The sequence below is a fragment of the Myzus persicae genome, unplaced genomic scaffold (genome assembly GCF_001856785.1).
Source record: "Myzus persicae strain clone G006 unplaced genomic scaffold, MPER_G0061.0, whole genome shotgun sequence".
Lineage (NCBI taxonomy): Eukaryota > Metazoa > Arthropoda > Insecta > Hemiptera > Aphididae > Myzus > Myzus persicae.
The window spans coordinates 458,089-485,627 of NW_019100847.1; the positions used below are offsets into that span (position 1 = coordinate 458,089).

The 27,539-nt window shown below is 31.9% G+C and overlaps 1 protein-coding gene across 5 annotated transcripts in view; it reads right to left on the minus strand.

Annotated features, from left to right (window-relative positions):
* Positions 1-1,261: 1,261 nt before the first annotated feature.
* LOC111026415 (protein numb-like) overlaps positions 1,262-27,539 on the minus strand; it is a 34,705-nt gene continuing 8,427 nt past the window's right edge. The window contains exons 1-10 of one of the 5 annotated variants that reach the window (XM_022304491.1): positions 25,024-25,600; positions 4,600-4,779; positions 4,323-4,373; positions 4,019-4,090; positions 3,877-3,954; positions 3,680-3,820; positions 3,386-3,611; positions 2,980-3,255; positions 2,751-2,918; positions 1,262-1,803 (exon numbers count right to left, since the gene is read on the minus strand). In XM_022304491.1, the coding sequence (XP_022160183.1) occupies positions 1,298-1,803; positions 2,751-2,918; positions 2,980-3,255; positions 3,386-3,611; positions 3,680-3,820; positions 3,877-3,954; positions 4,019-4,090; positions 4,323-4,373; positions 4,600-4,779; positions 25,024-25,185 (1,860 nt within the window). In that variant the 5' untranslated portion in view covers positions 25,186-25,600 and the 3' untranslated portion in view covers positions 1,262-1,297. Of the gene's footprint in view, positions 1,804-2,750; positions 2,919-2,979; positions 3,256-3,385; positions 3,612-3,679; positions 3,821-3,876; positions 3,955-4,018; positions 4,091-4,322; positions 4,374-4,599; positions 4,780-5,259; positions 5,279-10,276; positions 10,282-25,023; positions 25,601-27,539 lie in introns of those variants that run through there. The other 4 variants (XM_022304495.1, XM_022304494.1, XM_022304493.1 and 1 more) reach the window with 4 other exon arrangements.

The window sequence follows — 27,539 nt, forward strand, 5'->3', positions numbered from 1 at the left end:
TTTGACTTGTTAAACTGAAAGCGAAAGAAAAGAAGTAACATCTACATATAATATGTGAAAATGAGGGATGTAAATAATTGAATTATTATTATCTAGATAACTGTAAGGACAACAGAAATACAGTCTTGTGCCAATAAAGAGGTAAAATTAATGCAAGGTGAATCATTTTCAATCTAACAGGTATATAGAAGAATACATATATCAACATTTTGATCTTAGAAAAATACACAATATATACATTTATGCTTATGGTTATAGATAATCATTAAATAATACTTGGGTTAAAAAAATTGGCAAATACTTAAGAACTCTTTTAAGAATCTATACTGTTTGTTTATTGAGGGTTGGTTTATACATTATTAGAAGTTTATTCGAAAAATGTTATAATTCTGTAGCCTATTCAGTTGTGAGTGTATGAATATAATTTATTATTAATAGTTTTAAAAAATTGAAATATTATAACTTTTTTGGAACTATAAGTAAATATAAGAAGTATGTTTAATTTGTATTGTTTGATATAACTATTTGATTCAATTAGTTGTTAATAAATAATAACCTTTTATAGTAGTGAATTGTTCTCCATTACCTATATGTGTGCGATAAGTTCAAATTCGTTAGTAGGTACCCTTAACTGTCAATATTTATATCAACACAAAATTTAACATAAAATATTATAATATACTAAGTATTCTAACGTTAAAAAAATATTGATATGTATTAGGTTGCGAATGAACATATATAAACATTAATTAATAATTTAGTTTAAATTCACAGTGCATGAATATTAAGTTTATGTTTAGTTACAGAAAAATGTAAAAAAATATTAATAATAGTTTATTCAATTATTATAGGTTAACCATTTTCATTAATAATCGTATAACTCATTACTAAATATATTTTATTTAAGTGCTTCTTGAAACTAAAAATTATGTTGAGTTAATAAATTTTTTTGCAGATTTTTTTTGAGAATACTATTTAAATATAAAATAGAAACTATTATCATAAATGCACTTAGTAATACTTAGGTTATTAAAAAATAAAAATAAAAAAGAAGGTTACTAGTACTGAAAACAAATAATTTTGTTTGATCAATTCAAATTTTGATTTTGATTTTTAGAGATAGTACATAGTACACTAGATCAAATAGCATCAATATGAAGTTTTGTTAGTATTAATTTTGAACACTAATTGCACAATCATGAATCCAATCTTACATAGTATTATGGTAATCGCATATTCCCTTTCTCTAATTATATTTTACTTTATCTGGTTCAACGATGATAATTTTGAGAATTAATCACATTTGAACTTCAAAAGTTTTTACAGTTTTACTTTGGCTACTTGATATTGGGCTACTTAAAAAAGGATTTGTATTTTGTTTTGGGGCAATATAATTAGGGTCAAATGGATTGGCTGAAATATTATTATACGTGCGGTATACATCCTCAGCAGTGTCTAAAGAAAACGCACGACTGTGTGTTGCTAAATGTGGGTTTCTTTTAGGTGTGACCTGGGGTTCCATTGACTGTAACGTAACTGCTGCCACTTTACCCAACCACTGCTCTGGCCTTGGAAGTGATGATGGAGGAGTAGCGGGGGGAGTTGGTGGTGTAACTGCCTTGTTGTTAATATTCCATAAGCTGGAACCCGAATCAAAGCCTTCATCCTGTTGAGGGCTAATACGACTCTCTGGTTTTGGAGTGGAGGGGTTGCTTTGGGTTTCTGTTGATAAAGTGGCTTTTTTTGATATACTAGCAAGAAATGCTTCACTTCCAGAAATCGGGCCTGGTTTTGAATTGTTTTCTAAAAAAAATATACTCACAATATTATATAATATAATGATACTTATTAAAAGACTATATGATAAGTTTTTTTTTACTCAAGTAATATAGCAACAATGAGTACCATACAAATAGGTCATTAGGAAGTGTTTTTAGAACTAGATCAGATTTTTTTTAAATACACTTTAAAATATTCATCAAAACGTTAGGTACTACAATAATCTACAGTAACATACAAATTTTAGTTTTAAAAATATGTATGAAACATATTCAACAAAAAATTTATTTTCTATATTTCAACTTTAAAAGTTCATCAAATAATTTATGTAATTATATTTTGGACTTTGTTGTATGGCATGTGAGAAACAAAGATTTATTGGATATTACCCTATTGGTATGGTGTCTTCAATTTATATGTTATATACATATTAATAAATTATATATAACAGTGTTGTAAAATTACTAATGAAAAGTTTCAAAATTACGTTACTTGTTACTCAATATTATATTATTGTTTGTATAATGTTACTTTACTGTTTCATTCAAAAAGTAAGATGTTACAAATGAAATTACTTTTTTTTTTTTTAATTAATACAAATTAGTCCATAATGATTAATATGTAGTAGGTACATTGTTAATGACTCAATGTTATACATGAACAAAAAGTAAAAGTATTAATTCCTAAGATCTTTAATAATATTATTGATTATTATTTATTATCTAAGACTTTTGGAATTATAAATAAATTTTATTGATTTTTAATTTCTCTTGAATATCCTAGCCCTTAGTTTTTATCATATATTCTACATTTATAAATTGTTTTAAGAATGTGGAAAATAACATGTAACTCCATAGAAATTACTTTTAAAAAGTAATTTTGTAAGAGTAATTTGTAATTTACGTTACGTTACTACTTATACAAATGCTTACATATTATATAAATAAGAAAACAATTAAAAATTATTTTACCTATACTTTTTGGATCATTTGATTTAAATTTTTCAGAGAAATCGTCATTGGCTGTACTATTTGTAAGAAACGCCAGTTCTAATGACATTTGTTGACACATAGCTGTTACTTGATCTGTTGTTGACATTGGTTTTTCACTTCGAGGAGAAGCTTCAAGTATAGGACTCACTAAAATAAATACAAATATTGTTATGTATTGATATTTATAGTTTTGACTTTGACTCTGTACCTGGAGTATTCATCTGTAAAAGTTTATTAGATGTACGGGAATTTGCTGTTGGTTGTAGACTCATTGATCTCGTTCTTTCCAAATTAGAAGGCAATTCAGATATTCGAAGTGACAACTGCCTTTTGAATGGAGATGCTTGATTAAGTTGCGTAAACCCACGAAATGATCCTTGTCGTTGTAACATTGACAGTGTAGCATGCGGTCTTTCAATCGCATTGGTGCTAACTTTTGGTGTTGTAGGGTTTTGTTGCAAAGGTTTTACCGTTGTTGGTATATCTGGAATAAATATTACATTTTTAAATAATTCCGGTAGAAAAAGATTAATTCACTAATTTTTAAATTAAATTCTACTAATTAATAAACAATAATAATGTTATGCATCAAGCTATCTAAATAAAATATATACCTTTATTTAACTGAAGAAAAGGGGGAGGTTGTGGTGGAGCATTGAGCGGAATATTAGGTTCAGATTGTTGTTCAGTTAAAGATGGAGTTCTAAAACTGCCAGTTCTAGTAAAAACAGATGTTTTGGGATCATAGTTCATTGTAACAGAACAATCTTCTTCTCGCTTATTTTTTCTAATCAGACATTCTTGAAAAGCACATCCAACTGCATGACTTAATCGGTCACCCTATTATAATTTCATAATTAGTATAAATGTAAATAAATAAAAAAAATTTATTTTTATTTTACATTTACCGATTCTTTTAAAGCTACGAAACCATGACACATCCATCGACGAGTCAGTCCGTCTCTGCATATGTATGAAAATCCTTTTTCGTGACTCCGGTCTGGGGCACAAAACGAAACTTTTTCAATTGTTTGATCTACTATCAAACCCTGAAATTCAAGAATCATATAACAACAGTTTTATAAGGTTTTTAACAACTATTTACTTTTGTTTCTTCTTCAACAACTCGCAGTCCATCTCCTGATATGTAAAATATAGCTCTGACTGGTCTGCGGCGTGATGCCTACAAAAAAAAAATTTTAATTAAAAATTTTAATTTAATGATAATGAATAAGTGATAACATTACCCTCAGTGTTTTTAAAGCTTCTTCACATACTTCCATTCCTCTCGATTCAAAGACTTCGACACAGCCCAAATACTGTTAAATAAAAATATATTACTTAAACAATTGCTATATAGATGCTGTTAGACTATAATTGCTATTTCAATTATTAACTAATACAAAAACCGTTTTTTTATACATTTTTATTTAATATCGACTTTAATTAATTTCTATCAAATTTACTCAGTAAGTATTGGTAATTGCATGTCATCTAATTATGTGTAAATACTGTACATTTTAATTATATTATAATAATTATTAATCCTACCTCCACAAGGAAGTTCATTCCACACACATCTTCAGAACACATTATTTTCGCCTACAGAGAATCCAAATTTAATTTCTCCAATTCCATAATTTATAAACTCTACAAGTTTGATCTATTATCTACATTACATTTTGGGTATCGGCTGTATTATTCAAATATCTAAGATGTACATTTCTATTCATTTTGAATGTAATGTTTAAGACGAATAAATATAAATCTTACGATGACCTTTTTTTTATTATTAAAAAAATCGTTAACAATTTAAAACTCAGTTTACCTTAACGTGGAAGGAACATATCCCAGCCCGGACTTCAGCCTCGTCCATGGCCCACAAATGAGGCTTAGGATTAGAATGATGGCCTGGCGATCCGGCGGTATTTCCCAGATCTTTACGGCGTCTGAAACTGTCTCGAAAACTCCGCCGTAATCGGTCCATTTTAGACGGCGACCGACCACTCTATAAATTGAAAAGAAAAAATTAATTCGATTATTATTTATTGGCACAATAGACTTTCATCATAGGTAATATGGGAATATGATAATACACTATACAATTTTTAACACACCATTTGTCGAATACGTTCGAGTCACAAAATAACATTAAAGTATAAAACTACTACGACGATTCTCTAGCGGTAAGATTAATTTTTATAACACTTGTAAAAAACATGAAATAATTGAAATATATATTATACGACAATATAACACGATACAAGTTACCTACAGATCGTAATTAGTTATATTATTAATAACTATTATACGATACACTCTCTGATTAGACCAATACTTGAAATCCCTGCAGGTTTCGAAAGAAATAGCAAAATATCGCACGAAATTGGATGGTTGCCGACGGGTGGCTTTACTTTGTTGACAAATAATTGGTTGGATCGTACACACACACACACAAAATGTTTGAATCGAATGTACCTGAACTTACTTTTAAAATAAATAAATACGGTTCCGAACGAATAATGTTTCAACATTTAAGCACGCCTGCACATTTTATGTATTGTTTTTATTATATTCGCTCTTCGGCAGTGAATAAATGAGTTGGGCGAAAACACTCTATCTATCTATACGTTTTATATATTAATGTCAACTGTTGGTTGAAGTTTGCAAGGATTATATCCACGGATAAAAATGCATTAATTTCATCAAATATACATTCATCGATTTCATCGAATGAGTCGACACTTCAGAATTAAGATGATTGGAATATATATACAATTTGACTGTATGAAAAACAACTAGTGAAATTAATCTCATACAAAATGGTTCGTTTTGTTCAGCTTAATTTTTATTAGGCTTAAAAGATATTTTAAGCAATTGTTAAAATATTATATATTTATATTGATCCATATACCTAACCTATCAATAGGTACTGACAAATTCAATGATTTTATATTACATATTTAATGAAATTCATGAATTTGTAATTATAAATATAAACTTATAATACCTAATTACCTATTATCTTTTATTATCGGTTAACCATCTGCTATAATTTGCCCAACATTCGCTGTATAATGTAATAGTATACCCAATACTCGATACACCTTATAATATAGTTTCTATTTTCTAATAAAGATAATAACGCAACGGACGCCAACGGTATAAGTATTAAGTACAAAGTGTTAATCGTCTTTATACGTCGTAAACGAAAATATAAACACAACACAGCGCACGAGAGTAAATATTACTATTATTTATAGGACATAGGTATAAATATATAAAAATTCTAGCACGTCAAACAGTTATAAGTTTAAACGATTAAAATACATATATCATAATAATGCGTAAGAACGAATTTAAACTGTGAAAATCTAAACACACAAAGGTCGCCATCACGCTTTTGTTTTAATAATCTAAATTTAAAACCACACAAGAATCTGCCGCAGCTGTGCGACATACTGATAAATACTCGTAATATTATACGAATAATATTCGTTGTTGTATACTGTTAGACTAGACGATGGTCATTTTACCGGCAATATTTTTACACATTATGTATTGTTGTTCATAAGTGTGAATATCGAATATCGTTTCGTATTTATTTAATTACTTTAATATTATTAATATTACCAAAAGGCCCAAATGCAAAAGTATTTATTAAACACAAACAATAAAACGTGGCATTAATCGAGTAAAACAACGGCTTGGCTCCACGGATCGGAAAAATAGTTTTTGTGATAAGGATCTTATATTTTTATCTTACTTTTATAAATCTATAATACTTAGTCTGTAGTTCAGCAGGTGTTCTATAATTTAGCGTAAGACACTCATAAAGCGTAAGAATTTATTTATTACGATTTTTTAATTGTTTTTAATGACAATACAATTTTTTAATTCTCTATTTCAAAGAAGAATATATTTGTGGGGTACTTCGAAATATAAAAATCAAATTTTAGACGAATGTTATAACTTATAAACTATATGAACTATGAGTATTTAAAGTTTAGATGAGCTAGGAGGAGGGTACGGCCGTACCCCGCAAAATGTTGGTCCTGTACTTCGCTCATCTAAACTTTAAGTATTTAATAAGCCACTTGTCTGAAATTTGATTTTTATAAATCGAAATACTCCAAAAAAATTTTGCTTCAGGATTTGTCTTTCAAAAAAATAAAAACTTGCGACTTTAAATTACTTAAATAGATATTTTCAAAAATAAGTGTCTTACGTTATAAATGGATCACCCCGTATATTATGATTAGGTATAAACATCGCGGCGGCGTTCGAAAATATGAAGTGTCGTTCTTCAGTTTTTTGTAACGCGATGGGTGGGGACTTATGACGTAACTATCTTTAGACTTGAGAAAATATTCCATACGCCTAAAATATGTACTATAAATTATAATTTATAATTAAAATTCAACACAATACATTACACAGTGTCGAGTGTAAAATATATTGGCATAATGATAACACAAATTACTAATTAGTTAAAATGGTCAAAATATTTGATGATTAAATTAAATTAATATTCCCGTTCTTTTATATCGCTAATCCGCGTCTCCACTGCTCTAGGAACGGTTCACAAAAAGTCTTTAATTCTGGATCGAACACGGAACGAGACAATTTTTAATTTAATTTTTCTTTATCCTACCTACCACACAGTACTATATTATAATTTTTACTACAGAACGTCGGTACCGGAAAACATCGACCCTAAGCCGTGATTGTTCGTATTAATCTATCTATCGAGCCGATAAAAAAACGTTTTCGTTCGAATAACACATATATGATATATATATATATATATATATATTACTATGGTATTATAACTTATAACGAATGTCATGACAGTATGTTAGACAAAATATACGTATCGTTTATCGGTTCGAATACGATTATGTTCTCGAAAGCCCAATTAAATCATTAAACGTTTATCAACACTTGAGAGTTGAGATGCTTAATAACGTAATAATAATAATAATAATACATAATATGTGTAGTAGTGTGTACACGTAACATTATACACGTGTATATAGTTTTATGGCGATAATAATTAACAGCATACAAAACAAAGCAGACAACATGCAGGACCCGAAGTGACAATTAAGTATAAGAAATATAGTTAGTATTATTCAAAACGTAAACATAATATTATATACCATACATGAGTTGGTAGTACCTATAGGTGTAGGTACCTACTACCACTTATACTTAGTGGCATTTTCCGTTCGTTTGTAAGATGAGTCCAAGTTCTAAGTTGTTGAAAAATCGTAATAATAACATAACAGGTTAAGACGCATAGTCGACAAATCAATGTTACTTATAAAAGGATCTTGCGGTAAACGCGCGAACCATAAAATATAAAAATAATGAACTCGCAACCGCGATAACAACTTGTGGACGATCACCATCGTTCGTTCGAAAACTCAGTGCAAAAAAATTCATCATATGACTATATTTTGTGTATTAACTGCACCTAATTGTACGTATAATTGTACGTCCTAAACAGGTGTGTACGAACTACGAATAAAAAATTGCACCACCACAGAGGTGTGTAGTGTGTTGTACATCGGGTGCTGTTGACACGCACCGCAGACCATCATAAGTCAATAATATTTAACTTGGTATGGTCAGACGGTACAGAATACCTTATTCGTAATGTGTATTGTATTATGTCCTTATTCATAATTATTGATTCTCGTAGATATTATCAAGATTAGATGAAACTAAGGTATGTTATCTATAATTATAAGATCGCCGAACCTGATCTTTCGTCTGGTCAAAACACGAAAGTGTCAAAAAGCGATTAAGAGTAGGTATACACCAACTTTTTAAGAGGTTTGATGTAGGCAATTTTAATGAAACGATTTAGGGAACAATTTTGAATTTGAACCTTGGTTCTCGGACGATACACATATACATAATCTTGAAACAAAGTAACTGGCATTGTCGATTGTTGCGTAATTCGAGATTAGGTATATCATAGAAAAACGGTTCCGTGAAAAAAAGAACCACTAATAACTGTACAGCAATGGCGGTCACATGATTTTGTCATGTGAGTGGGGATGTGGCCGATCTTTTAACATACCTACACTATTTGATCATTAAAAATATAATTTATGACCGCGAATACCGTTTTATGCCCATATGGCCATATCTAAGTTATTATAAATATCGAAAAAAGATCATCTATCCTCATCTCCTTGGCCTGAATACAATACACTGTACTACAAAAAAGAAGACAATATTTGCTGCATTAGTGGCTAATTATTTGAACCCATTTATATGATACTAAAAATGTTTAACATAAATTAAAAATATTTCCTATAGTAAGTAAACGCTTTATTCAGAAAAGAAAATCATGCGTTTTTTGTACCATTTTATCTGGTGATGAAAGTTTTTAAATCAGTTCGAGAAAACTACAGTAAAAAAACCGAATATTATAAGTTGGATAATTCAAAATGAGATATTTCATATTTGTTTTGATATAAATTCTTCAAAAAACTTAAAAATAAATGATAGTACTTTTTTTTCAACAATAGTCAATAAAACATCTGATATATCAGGTGTTGAACAATTTGCTCTCTGTGCTCGTTATTATGAAATTTACGAAAAAAGTTAATTAAATCACATTGCAGCTAAATTAAAATAATTAAATATTGAAATAAAAAAATTGCCCTTGATATATTTATAACACAATTTTTCAATATACAAATTCTCTTTACAAAAATATTTAAAAAATAAAAATATTGATTTAGTGGGAGCTGTTCGATAAATTAATCTGGTAAAAAAATCAATTACATTTTATTAGAGAAAACGTCAGGACTGAATTTAACAATTTATTTATTGGGCTCAATAAGACATTGAAAGATTTTGAATATCTATACCACAGAAATAGCTATGCGCCAAAAATAAAACAATTCATATTTAGTACGATTTTTTTTAGGATGATTGGGATAAAATCAGGGATGGACTGGGTCAAAAATGTTTACTGGGAAAAAAAATCGATACACTTAGGTACACCTATAAACATAACCCTAAAAAACGAATATTTTCATACAAAATGATTGCATATTATTTGGAGAATTTGAATGTATTTTACTAACCAATTTTTAATTTTTTAATTTTTAATAATAATATTAAGTGTTCAAATTCTTAAAATATTAATATCTTACAACAGAATTTAATTTGTCTACTTGAGGTCGACTTTCCCACATTTTTGATTTCATCCAGGGCTGGACTGGGCAGGCAGGATACCGGGAGTTACCCAGTGGGCCGCCTGTAGTCGTAGGGGCGTTTTTCCAGGTTTATCGGTTAAAGGCTCATCCTGTCGACAGACGTCGACGCATTTTCTTATGCTATTAAATGCCTTAAAATAGGTATGAAAAATGTATAAATTGTCGAAAATAGATGCTTGTGACATATTATTGTCTACGTTAATCGGCAATCCCTACCTAATCGTAACGCACCGCCTAAAATGTGCGACAATTTAATATCATCACACGAACTTCCACCTATTCCTGTGCTGCTGAAATTACAATCAACACAATTTCGCAAAAAAATCTCAAACCTTAACCACTTCCAATCCCCTAAATGAAATCAAAAAAAAAAAAATAAAAACACTACATCACACCAAATATAATTATATTGTCTTTTATATCGTGCGGTATGTACATTTTGTTTCTCAACTATGACTGTAATCCGCACTTCTAGTGGTTCTTTTTTAAACGAAACTGTATATTTACAAACAATTTAAGGGCGTGTGTCGTACTGGGTTCAACAAAAGAAGTCATCCCTTTGACCCTTTTACTGAATACTGATAAAAATTCGAGAGCGATTCAAACACCACACGTCCACACGGAATCATTATTATATTTCGCTGATTCGATTGCAGTGACGGCGCAACTGGAGCGTGTGTGCCTACTCACCATGATGATCCACTACCAACCCGTGGGATCACGAGTCACGACCGATGTATAATTATGTACAGAATGGTCGCACACTTCGAGTGGGCTAGGCACCGTCTTATAATAACGATAACATTACACGGAATAGTATGAGGAAAAAAATCCAAAGAGAGAGTCAGATTTCATTTTTGTTGTCGATAAAAGTCCAGATTACCTGAATATTTTTCGAAAAAAGGCAGTCCAAGCTTTAGTTTATTAAAATTCATATTTAGAAAAAATAATATGCATCTACAGTATTAATATTTATAAAAACTAAAGAAAAATTAATATTTGTTTCACTTATACATTTTGCACATTATTATTTTTACTAAAAAACCTTTTCTCCTTATTAGAACAGCATCTAATATTTATTGGTCGGAGTTCTTTCCCCCCCGAAAAATTGAATCGCTCTTTTTTATCAACCATCACTCGTGCTTTAGTATTATCTGTTCCTCTATTGTCTATTGACTATTCCGTATAGACGAGTGCCCACTCGAAGGAAAATTGAACGTATGACGGTCACATATATACATAGGTATTATTATATAACACGCATCACGCACCCCTTCGCGGCGGCCTCCTATATTATAATGATATGATATTTTATATCTGTGTATATGATACGATACTGCACATGTATATATAGTTATGGTGCGTTGACCGGCGGCGGCTTCGTCACGGTATCGTTTTTTTGTTTCAATATTATCGGGTTATACCGTACGTATATACCATGGAACACGGTGTACAGCAGCAGTTGCCGTCAACAGAAGAGATCAGTGCGAAACGACGATGACCGTGGGATAAACCCTTTGGGCGGATCGCTTCCGCGTTCACGCTCGGCAGAGCGCGAATATTTCCGAACATTATTTTACGTTTATATATATACATATAGTAGGTATATAATACGTATAGTGTATATGCATACTATATACATTATATACAAGTAAACCGAATATAACTACGACTCAGTGGCTTATTCGGGGGTGGGGAGCGGCGATTCTCTCCTCATCCCCCCAAGTGATTCGCTATTGAAGATATGAATCCGACATCCGTGTTGATTAAAATGTAGGAGTGATGCGATATTATGTACATACATATATAGTTCGTAATTTTATACTAATTGCGATAAATAAATAATTAACATAAATTTAATGGAGACGTTGAGTCAGTGATTAGTATAGTTTAATACTATATACGTTAAATGGAATGTAAGTAGTTAAGCCGTGGAGATGTCTTGGTCTTAGGCGGCGTTGGAATGGTAGCCTTATGATGGTAGTACCTATACATATTTAAACCTGTTGATTTGTGAATAATGAAGTGGCTGCAAACAAGACGATTACCTACACTTTTTAAGGGATCTATTAATATTTTCCAATTATTGCACTAGGATGATAAAATATTTTCGAAGTTCGTCTAGCATTATGTTGAATTATTTATAGCATGATTTATATGAACTGAGATAATGCACCGTGACTTTTTAAGTTTGGTGGTGCTATGCCCGTGCAGTGTCGAATAGTTTCAGAAAAATGTTCACAAGGGATGTCATACGATATGATGCCATCTTTTCTACTATTTGGTGCGCCACGTGCTGGTATGTTTTTAAATTTTTGTTATTTAAATTGGCGCCTCCTAGTGTTGGGAATCGAAGAAAAACTCTGGGTCCCGAATGATCAAGAAACTTTTCCAGCGGACGTTTATTTTTATTATAATGGCGTAATTTCTGTGCACAGAGAGAAACAGCCTTTTACGGCTACTGCTGATAACCACTTGATATAAGATTATACATGTGTAATATTCTGAAACGTTTAGTTTGTAAACATTTTCCTAATAATGACATTTTTTGAGTAATGTCATTATTATTCCAGGAATGCGATACGTAAATGGAATCCATAAAATATGAACTTCGCAACATAATGTCATACAGATAAAGGTTGCAGTTATAAATTACGAAAATTAAAAATGTTTGAATTAGTAATACAAATCTCATCAAAAGTAGGGAAATGTTGAATTAAATTTGATAAATATATAATTATTGGTTCATGGTAATATTTATAGTTGGATAACTTGGATAGCAGTAGTATCACATGTCTTATAATGTTGAACAGAACTCGAAACAGTAAGTCCTGGCTAGGAGTCGATGTTGGTAATTTGGCCTGTGCCCCAGATCAAAGGTGTCACAATCTGTGTTGTCAGAAAGGCGGAAGAATACGAGAATGGTGAATTATAACACAAACGAGTCGTCCTTAGCCATACAGTTATGGCATAGTAGTGTATTATAAAGCTGGGAAAGTCGACCTGTCTCCCAGAAGTGGCGTTTGATTGGAATGAGTGTCAGCGCTGCGCTGCAGTGTTTGAACTTGTATACTTTCGCCTTATATATTTGCTTTTTGTATATATTTTGGAATTCTTTTCACATATTTATGTAAATTTAAGATATGGCTAAGATCAAGCATGGGCCAAGTCTGCAAGAGAAACTAAATTAATTGGCATTGCTGAATGTTCACAGAGACTATAATCAACATAATATTACCTACAGCTATAAAATAATTGACAGATTTTCAAATATGTAAAAAAGAAATCTTGAATTTGTAATTTAGTATAGGAATTAGATTATAGTTACTATTTGATTAAGATTATGATGATGGGTCATTAAGTACAAATTAATTAAACACATAATAGTAGGCAAAACACGCGTTTTTATTGTTTCTCGTGCATGGACATTTATTAAAAACGTATTAATCCACTTAGGTCCTGTTTAGCAAATATCCATTCAATTGTATCGCAATATTGTCGTATTTGACGAAAGGACAAGTGCCTCTAAGAGCATACTAGTCACGGTCACGTACCTATAACCTATAATATTATATACACGGAAGGGAAGGTATACCTTTCAAGTATCACTTATATTATAATATACACGTACATAATTCGTAACCATTTTTATTTTTGATGTTATTTTTAAAAAAATAGCCGAAATCAATAGAGGAACAACAGTGTAGCCAGTTAAACAGTCACCCTCATATATTATATTATTATTGTCTATTAGGTACCAGCTAAATATTTGTTGAGCTTCAGGTGTATTGTTTAGGTACACCATTTACCACATCCGGGTGTGTTCAAATTTAACTTCGTATCGAATGTACCTATCTGTTTTAGATATTTCATTATACAACCACTACACTCATATATATATATTATGGATCGTAAACATTTCATACAATATAATAACGTCGAGAGTCGAGACAAACACGTTTTAGCAGTCTCATAACTGCATTCAATATTATATACCCCATAGTATTATATTGTACACATATAAATTATAATATGCATTATTTTATATATTATATTACCATGTGTAGGTTTTATTTTTATAATAGATAAGATTCGACTGTGACATTATAAAACGTTTAAACGCATAATTTATATGCACACATAGACAAACACATTATATTATTATACTATAATGTATTTTTTTCTTCTCTATAAGTCTGCTACGTCAGTTTAAAACACGAAAGACGCGCTACACTTTCACCGATTCTATATTATGTGCTGCGATGTAGTAGGAAGGATAGATAGCACGACCTGTCTATTTAATAAGTATGTTATATTGTATAAAGACCATTAGTTATCAAAGCGTATCGCGCAATACTATAATAATATATAATATTATTCGTCCAACCTTCATGAAATCACTGCAACGACGAGATCGGGACCACGCGTAAGGGTGGCGATCGTTCTCGTTTTAATTGGATGATTTTTTTTATATTATTTTAAACGGACTGTCCTATCACAACGGAGATAATAATAACGGCTACCGCGATAAGGGTTTTTTTATTTTTTAAACTCGCACTATACTTATATAGTTCCCACGAGCTATCTTCGTCCTTTGAGTTGGCACACGAAAAAGAGCATTAAAGAGTATTAAACACGTGTCGCGTACGCGTGCGGCACTGCTGCATACGACCGCATGCAATTTCCGCTTCCTATAATATATTATTTATATTGTATGGATTTTATTGCACGCGTTGGCCCGACGTTCCGACGGATTAGTGCCAAAATCCCAGTCTACAGTACACTTATAATATACTCAATATCTATAACTTACGAAATAATATGCATGACGAGATGACGATACTATTATTATATACAGACAATCTATTTAATACGCACTTAACGACGCTGCAGTTAAATATACGACTTGTATGTATTATAATATTATGTATAGTGTTCCAAACGGGAAAATAGTAACATCTGGGTAACATGCCGTGAATACAACGTGTAATGTATTCAGCCGAATGATTATTTAAAAAAAAAGGATTGCTGTGGTCTCCGGATATATAAACAGATCGAGGCGATTGCTCTTCGTAAAACGGAATGGTTATAAACCAATTTTATTCATAATAACATTCATTCGACGTTAAAAAACGTGAAACATAAATATATACACTATTTTATTTTTTAAATTCAATCCATAGACATGTTATTGTTGTGTTGGATCTAAATATAATATTAGACAATATTCGTTTGTCTAACTACGTAATGTGTTGTTCGTGCATAAAATAATTCATGAATTCGTCATTTATGGTAAATAAAACATTTTACACTTTAGTGTAAAAGTATATGAATGTATGTATGTATGTATATTATATTATTATCTACCTGTCCGGACATCCTGTTTATACATTAATACATGACAATATAAACGTGAGCAAAGACAAAATCGACAGGTTTTTGTAGATTTTATAATGTTACCTATATATACAATATACATTATAGGTACCTACATACCTATGTCTACAAATACATTAGAAACTTTCATTGTTCTTAACAGTTTTTATAAGTTGTCGAACATTTAAATAATATTTGATATTATTGCGATAAAACACACGATAGTCTGAAGATAGATAATTCAATGGTTTTATATAAGAAAAAATGTTTTTTTTTTATTTTATAATAATTCACACGCACAGGCAGTGGACACAGTAAAAAAAAACTGTGTGAAAATACTAGAAAAGTGTCCTTTTTTGGTTTGGACCCTTATAGCTATCTCAAAACATTAGAAATGCATCTGTTCGTGTTCCCATAAGAGGGGGGCTCGCCAACAACAAAAAAGAACCATTATAATACGTAAATATATCGGTGTCTTCACGACACGGGACAGAAACGCTACCTGCCGTATGAATGGCGTGTGAAAAATTATGCAACCCAACTAAATTTAATCACACGAGCATTTGTGCATTATATACATGTTATAATGTATGATATAAATATATATATAAATTGTATTCCTCTCCAATAATAATTTGAACTATGCCTTATATGTTAGGTAGGTATATCGACCACCGGCGGTTGTAATTTTGAAAGAATAACAAAGTGTAAGGTGTTTATGTATGACTATATAAATATAATTATTAATTATCTATATTATAGCTTTTAGCTTTTGAAAGAGTATTAATAATCTTCTATTGTTTTGATGTATATGTAAACTATACAATAATAATTGTATAACATATATTGTATTATGATGATTGATTCAAACAATAAAGATAATATACTAATAACTTATACACCCAGCTATACGAGCAAATATGTGCACTGTGCATTAAATCAAATAAGACATAGGTAGTAATATTATTTTTCCATTACTGAGTGTCTGCAATAGGTATATCCATTATACAGTCGGCGGAATAAATATTATAAGACTAACGCCGGGTTATATAAACAAATGTATTGATTTAATTGTCCAGTGAAATTGAATAGACCAATGATGGGTAGCCAAATCTTGTTTAAGGGACAATTAGCTCAATATCGATTCGTTAAATATTTAGTGATTGTTCATGTGACCAGGCATGATACATATCTATTAAAAATGTAAGACACTATAGATGTAAATGTCGTTATGCTCATCGAATTTCACTACACATACTGACGTAAATTAACATAATTGGACATAATTATTAATTTATATGATTCATCGTTCAAATAATATTCTGTACGCCAAAATTACCAAATTAATTATTCAGGTACCTAGGTCTAGGTGTAATTATTAGCCTAACATTAAAACACAAAAATAAAAACGAGATCAACACTACTATAGTACAATATAATGGAGCAGAACTAATTTCAAGTATTAGTTTTCGTAAACATTTACTAGGTTTAAGTATTAACACTATACTGTAGACATTATTGTAATTTTTGTCAACGACTGTTTAACGACAATGACTACAAGTGACATTGTGAAAATATACCTGTACCTATTATTACCAATTATTATGTTAACATATTTATGGTATATAAATACGTTAAAATGTTTAATGCTCATATTATTATTATACCTAAATATTAAAAACTATGTAGGAACATACCAATATACCATATACATAATGATACTTTTTTAACAGAGTACCAAAAATAAGTAAATATGGACAATGAAAACGGCAAAAAAAATGTTCCATATTTTTTTTCCTTTTCAGACACATTAACGTACAGCACTGACGATTCATTGGTCAGGTATGTCCGATATTTGGTGCCTACAGCTAGTAGCTAGTACACGTTTCGTAAACAGTTCACCAAACTACTAAAAACTAAATACATTCAATGAATCACTCTGCATATAAACCAGCTGTGACTCAGTATACAGCGTGATTTACCAAGCATGCTCACCCCAATATTTCCTTTAATAATGAATTTATTCAATTTCTGATTTTTGAAGTTAAAATATTCTTACTTAAGACATTTAAAAAAAATATTATTTAAGAAATTGCCCTGCGGCGATACAAACTTCTATTTTTTAATAAAATACCCTTAAGTATTACAAAAAATCTCAAGAATTTGAAAATACATGATATATTTAAAAATTTTAAAAATCAGATTTTTAACAATTATATTATGGAAAAATTGGCGAGCATGCTTGGTGAATCAAAGCATGTATAATTATGTATGTAGTGATAATCTGATATTGATTTGGTATACACATATGCACCGTATGGTAAAATAATATGAGGAATAAAAAATAAAAAAATTACGTTTTATAAATGTTATCACTTACCACAAAATATTTAGAATAGACCGATTTCAATAATTTTTTTAATAGTCAAGTGCAGTGTAAGCCATCATAAACATTTAGCAATACTGAGTTATGACTTATGAGTTTATGACCAATCTCTCCCAATTTAATGAGTCATCGGTGTGAGTTTCTACAACCAGTGTTATTATATTGAATTGTATTTTGTTTTCATGCATTTGACGAAGTGTATGAGTAGGTATAAAAAATAATAACAATTGTTACGTACTTACACGCTGTCGAAACACGGTGTAAGCATTATACAATTTGAAATTTGAATACTTGCTCTCTGAAGTTAGTCAAATACAATTGTAGTAGGTATGTATCAAAAATATATATGATTTCGTAGTTTATTTTAAATAAAACGATCGATAACGATTATTTTAAATGGCGTATAACAATATACTCGAAAACGTATTATAATATACTGATGGCGATCAGGATTTTGAAAAAAAAAACAAATTAAGTATGAACATATTGTTATGTTTTTAAATAAAAAATATTTTACAGATATTGATGTCACCTCTACACTATAATCGAAATAAATAATTGTTAGAAAACCCGAATAAATAAATTATTCATGGATATTTGCTGGATTGCGTCATGATTAGACTTAGAACTTTATAAATAGCTCTAAAAAACGGAAATATCCATAGTAATTTTAGCAGAGAAAACTAGATAATGCATAATATGCTTTTATAAACAAAAACCTAATAAGATAGTTGTACAAAATTAAATTCTAGGCTTAAATTCTTTATTATATTCCTAATGAGATTTTAATTTTATCCTGTAACTTATTTGACTGTAACAAAAAAAAACATATGCTAGAAGTTTCCAAGCTTAATGTCATAATCTCATATTTAATAGAAATAAAATATTTGTAATAGTCTAAATAGAATATTTCGAGGAACATTTTGGAATAGTATACGTACAAGATAATAATGTATGACATTAAGTTATACTTATCAATATTTTTTCCATACATTGGTAGAACAAAAGAAGACTGATTGTGCCTATACTTACATCGTACTGTGTTATATTCACGTATTACGTACAAATATATTATATAATAAAACAAATATTTAATAAAAATACAATGAAAGAGTTTGTCGAAGAAAAATTAATTATATTCTTAATTCTTAATTCTTTATTATAAATTAATAATATGAATACTACTACACAGAAAACTGAAAAACTAAAACATTATTAAAAGTGGCCATAGTACTGTAAAACTAATACAAAGGTAATAATCATATATCATATGGGTAAACAAAATATTTCTTTTTGTTGCTTTGATTTAACCCTAATTATATATTTATGTATAATAACTTCAATACGTCAATACTATATGTATTATATAACAATAAAGTATATAGAAACAAGTTTTTTATAGGTAACGGACAGCTGATTCAGAGGCTAAAGTACAGTCTATGGATCTCTGAAGACTTCAAATTATCATGCACCTACATATTTTACACATTGAAGTTCAGTATGCACTTAGAAAATAATTATTTATTTAGCCATATTTAAGCACAATTATTGTACATTTGAACGTCATCGTATACAAAAGTATACGCACGTAGATTTATTAAACTATTCGAAGGTCTGCACATCACTACATAAGTATTGTTTATTTCATTGCCCTATACTACCAAGTCCATTGTGCATAATATATTTTTATTTCGTGCAAAATGTTCATAAAATGTACTCATGCTCGCACTCGCGGTAATGATATTGACCACAAAAGACATAATTTGCAATAGTTTCACCGTATTATGTACTATCATAATAATATATTAATATATAATAAACATACGTTAGATCGTAAACGGTGGTCGATAACGTACGTGTATAATAATTAATTATTAATTCGAATTCAATCGAAACGAACGATTACGCGATGACCATAATCGCCGAGCGTGAACGCTTCCTAAACACGACGATCAAGTATAACCATCGAAACAAGGTGTACCGCCTCTGCCTCCGACGACGACGACGACAACGACATTATAACGCGTTACATGCGTATACGTATAAGAATATTTTACATTTAGCTGTAAGGTACGAGCATCTATATGTTATTTCGTCAGTATATAGATAGAGTCGTACCGACTGTCGTGTGCGTATAAACCGAACGAAAGCAAGCCGGTACAACAAACCTCGACAACTACAGACTACTTCTATATCATACTACGCCTACACCACGAGTCCACGACTATATAACATAATAAAATATATAATACCATAAACACACGGCCTTATTACTACAAAATATATCGACGCTGAGACCAGATGCTCTGCAGCGATGCTCACTCGTCGCGCAGCTGCTCCTATACACAACAAACTGCAGCACCGGTGGCGTGTTTTAAAAATAGCATCCCTCCCCCCGCCACCATTAGGGTTGTGTAAAAGGTTTTATTCGTGTGGACCTGCTACGGGCCCGCCGCCCAGAATAGAAAACTACGAAAATCGATTTTACCGTACGCGTAGATACGTACCTACGCATAATAATATAATACAGTACCTACGTGTGTAGCCACATCACAGCCAGCCATTCCCCCCCGTGTGAACGACCTCGTGAAAGCCCCCGCGCGCAAGGTCAACCGGCGGAGAAACATTCTCGGAGAATAAATAATAAAATATATAAATATATATACGTATGTAATAATAAAACGAGAATATCAGCTCCACGTTGAGACACGATTGCAGAAAGACCAACGACGCCGATGGACCGGAATGAGAGAGAGAGAGAGAGAGAGAGAACGAGAGAGAGATGTGATAAAAATTTGTCGACCAAGAAGAATATATTTTACTTCTGCAATTATAGATCTTGGGTTTTTTCCTATTTAATTTTTCAGCCAGCAGTTCGTCGATAATCGATAATATTATATTATATTTTAGAATATAGATAGATCGGTTGTCGGCTAATTATTAAATTAATTGCAAGCAACCGATTGCGATCAAATCAATGGTAGTACAACCACAGTACCAGGGCGAATAGTTTTTTTTCATCAAATCGACCGGAAATGTTCGACCAGAAGATACGCGTAGAAAAACATTTTTAGACATACCTATATATAGGAGAACGGGGAAGAGGAGGAAGAGGAGGCTGTTTGCGCGGAAACGTTAACGGATGTAGAGATGTTTTCCGTCAGAGGCGCTACATTCGAGACAGGACGTGAACTGTGAATTATGCAATAGGGGTTGAATGGAGCATGTGTGAGTGCGACTCTAAAACGTGTAACACAAAAGACTGCTGCAGTGGCGACATATACATTTATTAAGACCAGTACCTACATTTATATTCCTAAACCGATCTCGGAGACGAAACGATCATTGATCAACCTGTTATAATAATAATAATATAGGAATATATGCGACGGACACGGACGGCAACGGATTTTGTACACTCACCCCTAAACATTTTCCACCTAATATATCTAATACATACATTATACGTATATTACGAGGGGAATTCACACTCACCCTTATAATATTGTTCTCCATTGTAGTCGTTTGGGCGAAAGGGGGAAGTAAGACAGTAGTTGAAGGTACCCATACACCTATAGCAACACGCTGTTTTCTTGCACATCGCGATCTCAAGCTGTTTCGGATAAACGAATCGGAAACGTGGAAAAAAAACGGCGGATATCCTGCGGGTTCTCATATATACTTGGGCGAATACGTCATCGTTTTTGTTCGTTTTAGACGCATTACCTCAAAATATTCTATTATTAGGTGCATTGAGAAACGATTGCTTTGCAATTTCTATACTCAATGTTTATATTATAATTCATTTTCGGAACACAATTCACGGAAGTGGAAAAGATTAATTTTTAACGTCTACACTATACTGTACACTATAATTATTGTACTGCGGTAAGTACAAACAAATCTATTTCGTTGAGATAGATGATATTTATAAAAATATCTGTAAAAATATTTATGATGAATTGACAATTTGACGTTCCCAATTACGTAGGTATAATCGATTGCTATATTGTATAATTGTTTGTATACATTTATGTATACTATATATTATTAGGCAATATATGCCGCGTATAAAATAATTATCATCGTTTAAAGTGTTTATGTTTGTTATCAACCGTAAGTATTTTATAAATGACATATTCGTGTAAGCATTTCTATTACCTTAAGAAGTCACTATCACAATAATACGCATAGTGAGCATAATGTCTAACTTTTTTATGGTGGTGGGGTTACGTCGTAGTTTTCAGAATCCCTACCATATGACAAAATCCAAACGCCACGGCCGTGGAACATTCTTTAGTACATTGTTAAATAAAGATATTTTTAATTTTAAATTTTAAATTGAATTGTTTACATTATGATTTATGATATACACTACACACTACACAGTTTTTAATATTTTGATAGTTGTGGTCTAGTGATAATTTTCGTTTATATAATCATTTTATCATTTTAACATTTAACTGGTTGTAGGGACGTATACTTTTTTTAAAGCGTACCTATTCGAATCGTATTGGCATTTAAGACAACATAATGTGTAAAGCCTTTATTACTAATCTGCAGTAATCGTGATAAAAGACAAAGAAATGTCACCAACTTACTACTATTGGCTATAATGCATATCACTTATATTCAATTAAAATAAAATGATAACATTATACCTAAATGTAAACGTAATACGTGATGTATAAATGGACTGACCGTGAATATTACACATTTTTTGAAGTACAATTTAATACATACGAGTCCAAACTTCATTAAGCAAATAATATTACTACAAGGTGTATTCTAGTATTTCAATTAAAATGTATTTGTTCAAGAAATTCGTAAACAACATAACATTTTTATTATAACATGGACAACAGGTGTCCAAAAATCCAATAGTTTCTTATAAACGATGCATATAATGCATTAAAATACCTTACTATACTAGGTATCTATATAGACTATTCGAGGTATCCATACTATACCGACTAGCAGGTCGTTACAGAGGCTAAACCAGTGATGCCCAACTTTTTTTTCAGGGGACCATAATAGTAAAAATATGTTGCCTTAATGTGAACAATAATATAAATTAAATAAATATTCCATTTTCATCACTATAGGTCATTGTACCTGTCTAAGTGACATATGTTGTATCGATGTGTTTAAATTAATAAAAAAAGAGAATACGAATATTTTGGAAATAAATAGGTGATTGTATTAATTTGTATATTTCTATTTGATAAGGTTAATGGTTGGGCGTCACTTGCCTGGACAGTAGACGGAGGTTACCTATTCCAAGTATACAGAGGTAACTATATAGAAATGAACAAAAAAATACCAATGGACTTTTCCAAGTCGTTGGAGTACGCTAACGTTGTACGTGATAACTACTTATAATGTCATGAACAAAAACAGAAAGACAAAATAGAACAACTAGAGGAACCTCGACATAATATTCCGCACACAGTTACGTAAAATCAAGCAAAACAAAAACGAAACGAACCACGCGACGTATAACAATAATAATATATTGTGTATAATATTCCTCGTAATATTCTCATCACAGCACATGCTATTGAATATATAATAATACAAGTGATACAACGTTGTTCACATGGTCCCAAAACAATGTCGACATTGCACGCGAGGCGATTTTTAAGGTGGTTTGAAAGAAATAAGAAAAATTATTGCACAACTACCACGAATATTACACAGACAACCTATCTCGGTATCTTCAGTTTTTATAAAACAAAAATTGCGATTTCTCGGCACAGCCAAGGTAGTTCAAAGTGGTTTGAAAAGATTAATTTGAGTTTCCTAAGTCAACGTTAAGCCTTAACTTACAAATTAATAATTAAAAAACAATACCATGTTTAATTCTAAAAGTTTAAAGTAAATAGGTATGGAGAAAAATTAACTCGGTAAAAGAGAAGTTGATTATCATTTTAAATTTAAGTTACAACCCTGCAGGTTCCCACATAATATATCTAATGAATAATGATTGCGCAACTTTAAAATTATTTTAAATATGCATCTTATCTATCAGTTCTAACTTTCTTACAGGTACGGAATCTGTGTAGTAAAAGAAATGCCCATGTCTGTGTCAACTGAATCATTAATATTATACTTAAAACCACTGCTGTATATTGTACAGAATGATTAAACAAATCAGATAATTCGATTTAACAATGGTTATATAGATAGGTATTTTGTTTAGAACGTGATTTTAACTTAACGTACTGTTTTTTTTTATACATTAACTGGAAAAAGCTTGATTGTTACAATGGATTCTTCAACTATCTATTCCGAGTTGAAAAGCAAAAGAAAAATTAACTCTTTATCTCAGTCATAACCATCGAGCAAAGCGATCGACGTAATGCGAAGTGCACAGGAGGTGGGGGACTGCTGAGTCGTAGCCGATTTATCTTTGTTGTCCCTAGCGGATCGCGAATAAAAAAAACGTTGTAATTACTATTTATCGATAAAACGCCCACCCACCACACGGTATGTAGGTATACATAACACAAACAATGTGCGTCTGTGAGTTGGGTGTATTCTCGAAACGTGAACACAATAATATTATAACGCAGGTACCTATATTAATACACAGAATAATAATTTATATTATTAGCATAATAATATTATTGCACGACGGACTACGGGACACAAGGTCGCAACCAACCGGTACGCGTGTTTGCGCATAAAATAAAATAAAAAATAATATCATGCACGCGGACGACGGCTGAACACATGCGGATTTTCGATTTTTCATCGTCCGTCGGTGACATCGATAAAATGACGTAGTTACTCGTTACTCGTGACGACGTGTCCGCGGGCCATGGTTACTATATGGCCATACAATAATCGATGAGTACCTATAATAAGCAGTGGTGTGGCCAGGATTTCTGGAAAAAGGGGGGGGGCCTTATAAAGACCTTATAAAAATTGAATTTCTATTGTTAGCTCTAGAGAATACTGGTGTACCTACTTCTTAGTTATTATATTAGGTATATGACCAGATGTATAATATTAAATTCATCCTACTGAGTTAATAATGTGTTAAACAACTTTTTTATTACTATTGTGTCAAATTCCAATCAAAAACTTTCATTCTTCTGGGTGATTTTGTTATAAGATCTGTCAACATCTCTAGACAGTCGTTATATTCGGCTCTTTGCCCCTCCCCTTCCATCCCTGGTTATACAGCTGGATAGTATTATGATTAAATTATTTCGATACCGTCCGTTGCGGACGACCGTCGTACCTTGGAGGATTTGCTATGCCGACAACTGGACGAACGCCGGAACGTCGAGCCCGCGTGGCTGGCGACCCGGTCCAACGGCTCGTGATGCGACGCCGCGTTACCCATGACTTTCGGGCTGAACAGCAGTTTTCGCGAAAAGATTTTTTTGAACGACAACGGCATCACACGTCAAAAAACACACACACACACTCACGCGCGGCACGGCACGGCACACCACCGCCGACGACCACAAAACGAGTCACGATTTGAACACGTCAGAAGACATTTGCGAATAAACGAAAAGCAAACCGAACTATACGACTCATCGGCGAAAATTTAAAAAAAAGGTAACGGACGAAACTTTTGATATTTTAACGATGATTTTCGTTAACCGACGACGACAAGGCGCGCACAAGACCAGTGCGAAATCACGGGAATTTTGCTGCGAAATCGCGTTATTATTATTATCAGAGACGTTGGTTTCGCAGGTGAGAGGGGAAAGGGAAAGAAACGCGGCGGAGTGATACGAGGACGCGCGCCAACGACGACGGCGACGGCGAAGTGCGACTGAGGAACGACGGTTGCAAACGGACCCGTGCGACTGGCGACGCCGTAGAAAATTTCGTAACGTACATTCCCGGAGGACCCCCTCCCCACATGTGCCGCCCGGCCAGGCACCCCAATGGCGCGGTGGCGGTGAGTAACCGGTTTCCACGCGCACGCGGTGGGAACCGACCAGGCGGCGTTCACACACGTCACGTCGTTGCGCGTACACTCTTTCGCGGACCACCACCGTGAGTACTATAATAGGCTACGACGCGGCTCCTCAACGTGTGTCCCCACCATAACCACTCCGAGACAACCACCGTATGACCGTGGTAGCCACGCACTCTAACCTCCTCCACAAGCACCGGGACGACGACGGCGTGGTCCGACTGTCCGACCGTTGTTAGTTTTTACACCAGCGTCGGATGTAACCGACCAATAACGGTGCGGCGACGACGGCGATTTCAACGGATTTCTGTACGCGCTCAAAAAGGGGTGTGACGCCCAACCGACTTTTTGACCATTATTAATTATTGTGCTGTTCGGGTGAGACGAGACGACGACGCGGGCGTTGGTGTTCTCCCAAGTCCCAAGCGGCGACAATCTCAAGATTGAGCACTTATCGGAAACGACTTAAGGATTGTAGAAACGAGTTTGAAAAACTTACGCTAATGCAAGTCGAACATAATATTATATTATTGATAAAATTGGTAATGGGCTCATAGCCTTATGTGATAGAATTATCATATGGGCACATGTGAACGTAGATATTATAATCAATATAATCTATGTGACAATGTGACATCGTTTTAGCATCGCTCGCCGTCAACCGTCACTATGGCAAAATTGGTACTTTCATCGGTATTTTCCAATAAAATATAGCCCTCGTCATAAAAGTTTGCCCGAAACATAATTAAATTTGTCGGAAAATAAATTGGCCGGAATGTCAGAACTTAAAAATTCGGAAAATATATTTTTTTCTAGGAAACGTGTTTATTCGAAAATATGTATATTCGACGTATTTGGAAATTTAAACGTTTGCAGATATTATATTGGAATCATATTTGAAAGGTATTTTGACGAAACACTAAACGGTATAATGGGTATAAGCAGCTCAAAACCGTATTTCATCTAAAAAGTATTCATTTAGAACCGTTTACCGTCACCCGGTAACTCAATATAATGTAAATTCTAGACAAAGTCTGTTTTGAAAAAAGTTGGATAAAAAGTCCGGACTCATTTTTTTAATTTTCAAACAAAATTCCGAAGGTAAAAAATATTCTGTTGCATTTTGATTAATAATTATATAATATAGTATACAGGTATACCTATGGCTATACATATATAAATATACAATTAGAAAATGAAATTAATTTTCCTATATAAATATACAGTTTTAATATAATATTATATTTGATTACTATTCCTTATACTTACCTAGAGTTAACATATATTAATAGTTCCATGAAAAAATTTAAATAATTGTCATAAAAAAAAATAAGTTCAAAAATATGTATGAACAAATATAAATAACCTTTTGGCTTTTACAAATAGTATAAACAATTTTTAATTGTTAATAATAATTTTTAATAGTCCATACGAATATCGATCACTCTACTATGGTAATAATAGTAATAATTAGAATAAGTTCCTTTTTCTTAAGCAATGTCCTATGCAGTTTAGAATTTACTTTAGAACTTACCATTACTGACCATTAATTTGAATAATAAGTATAACTGTGTAAGGAATAGTAATCAATTAGTATATTATATAATATTGTAGGTATATAAGAAAATAATTATTCCTTTTATATTAATATTAATGATTTAATATTATAAATTATTGATACAATCATAAATTAAAATGTAATAGAATATTTTGTACGCCTGGACTTTTTGTCTGACAATAAAAATGTGCTTGGGATTTTTGTTCAATGGTAAAAAAAAATGAGTCCAGGCTTTTTTACCGATTACCATGTAATACAGGAACAT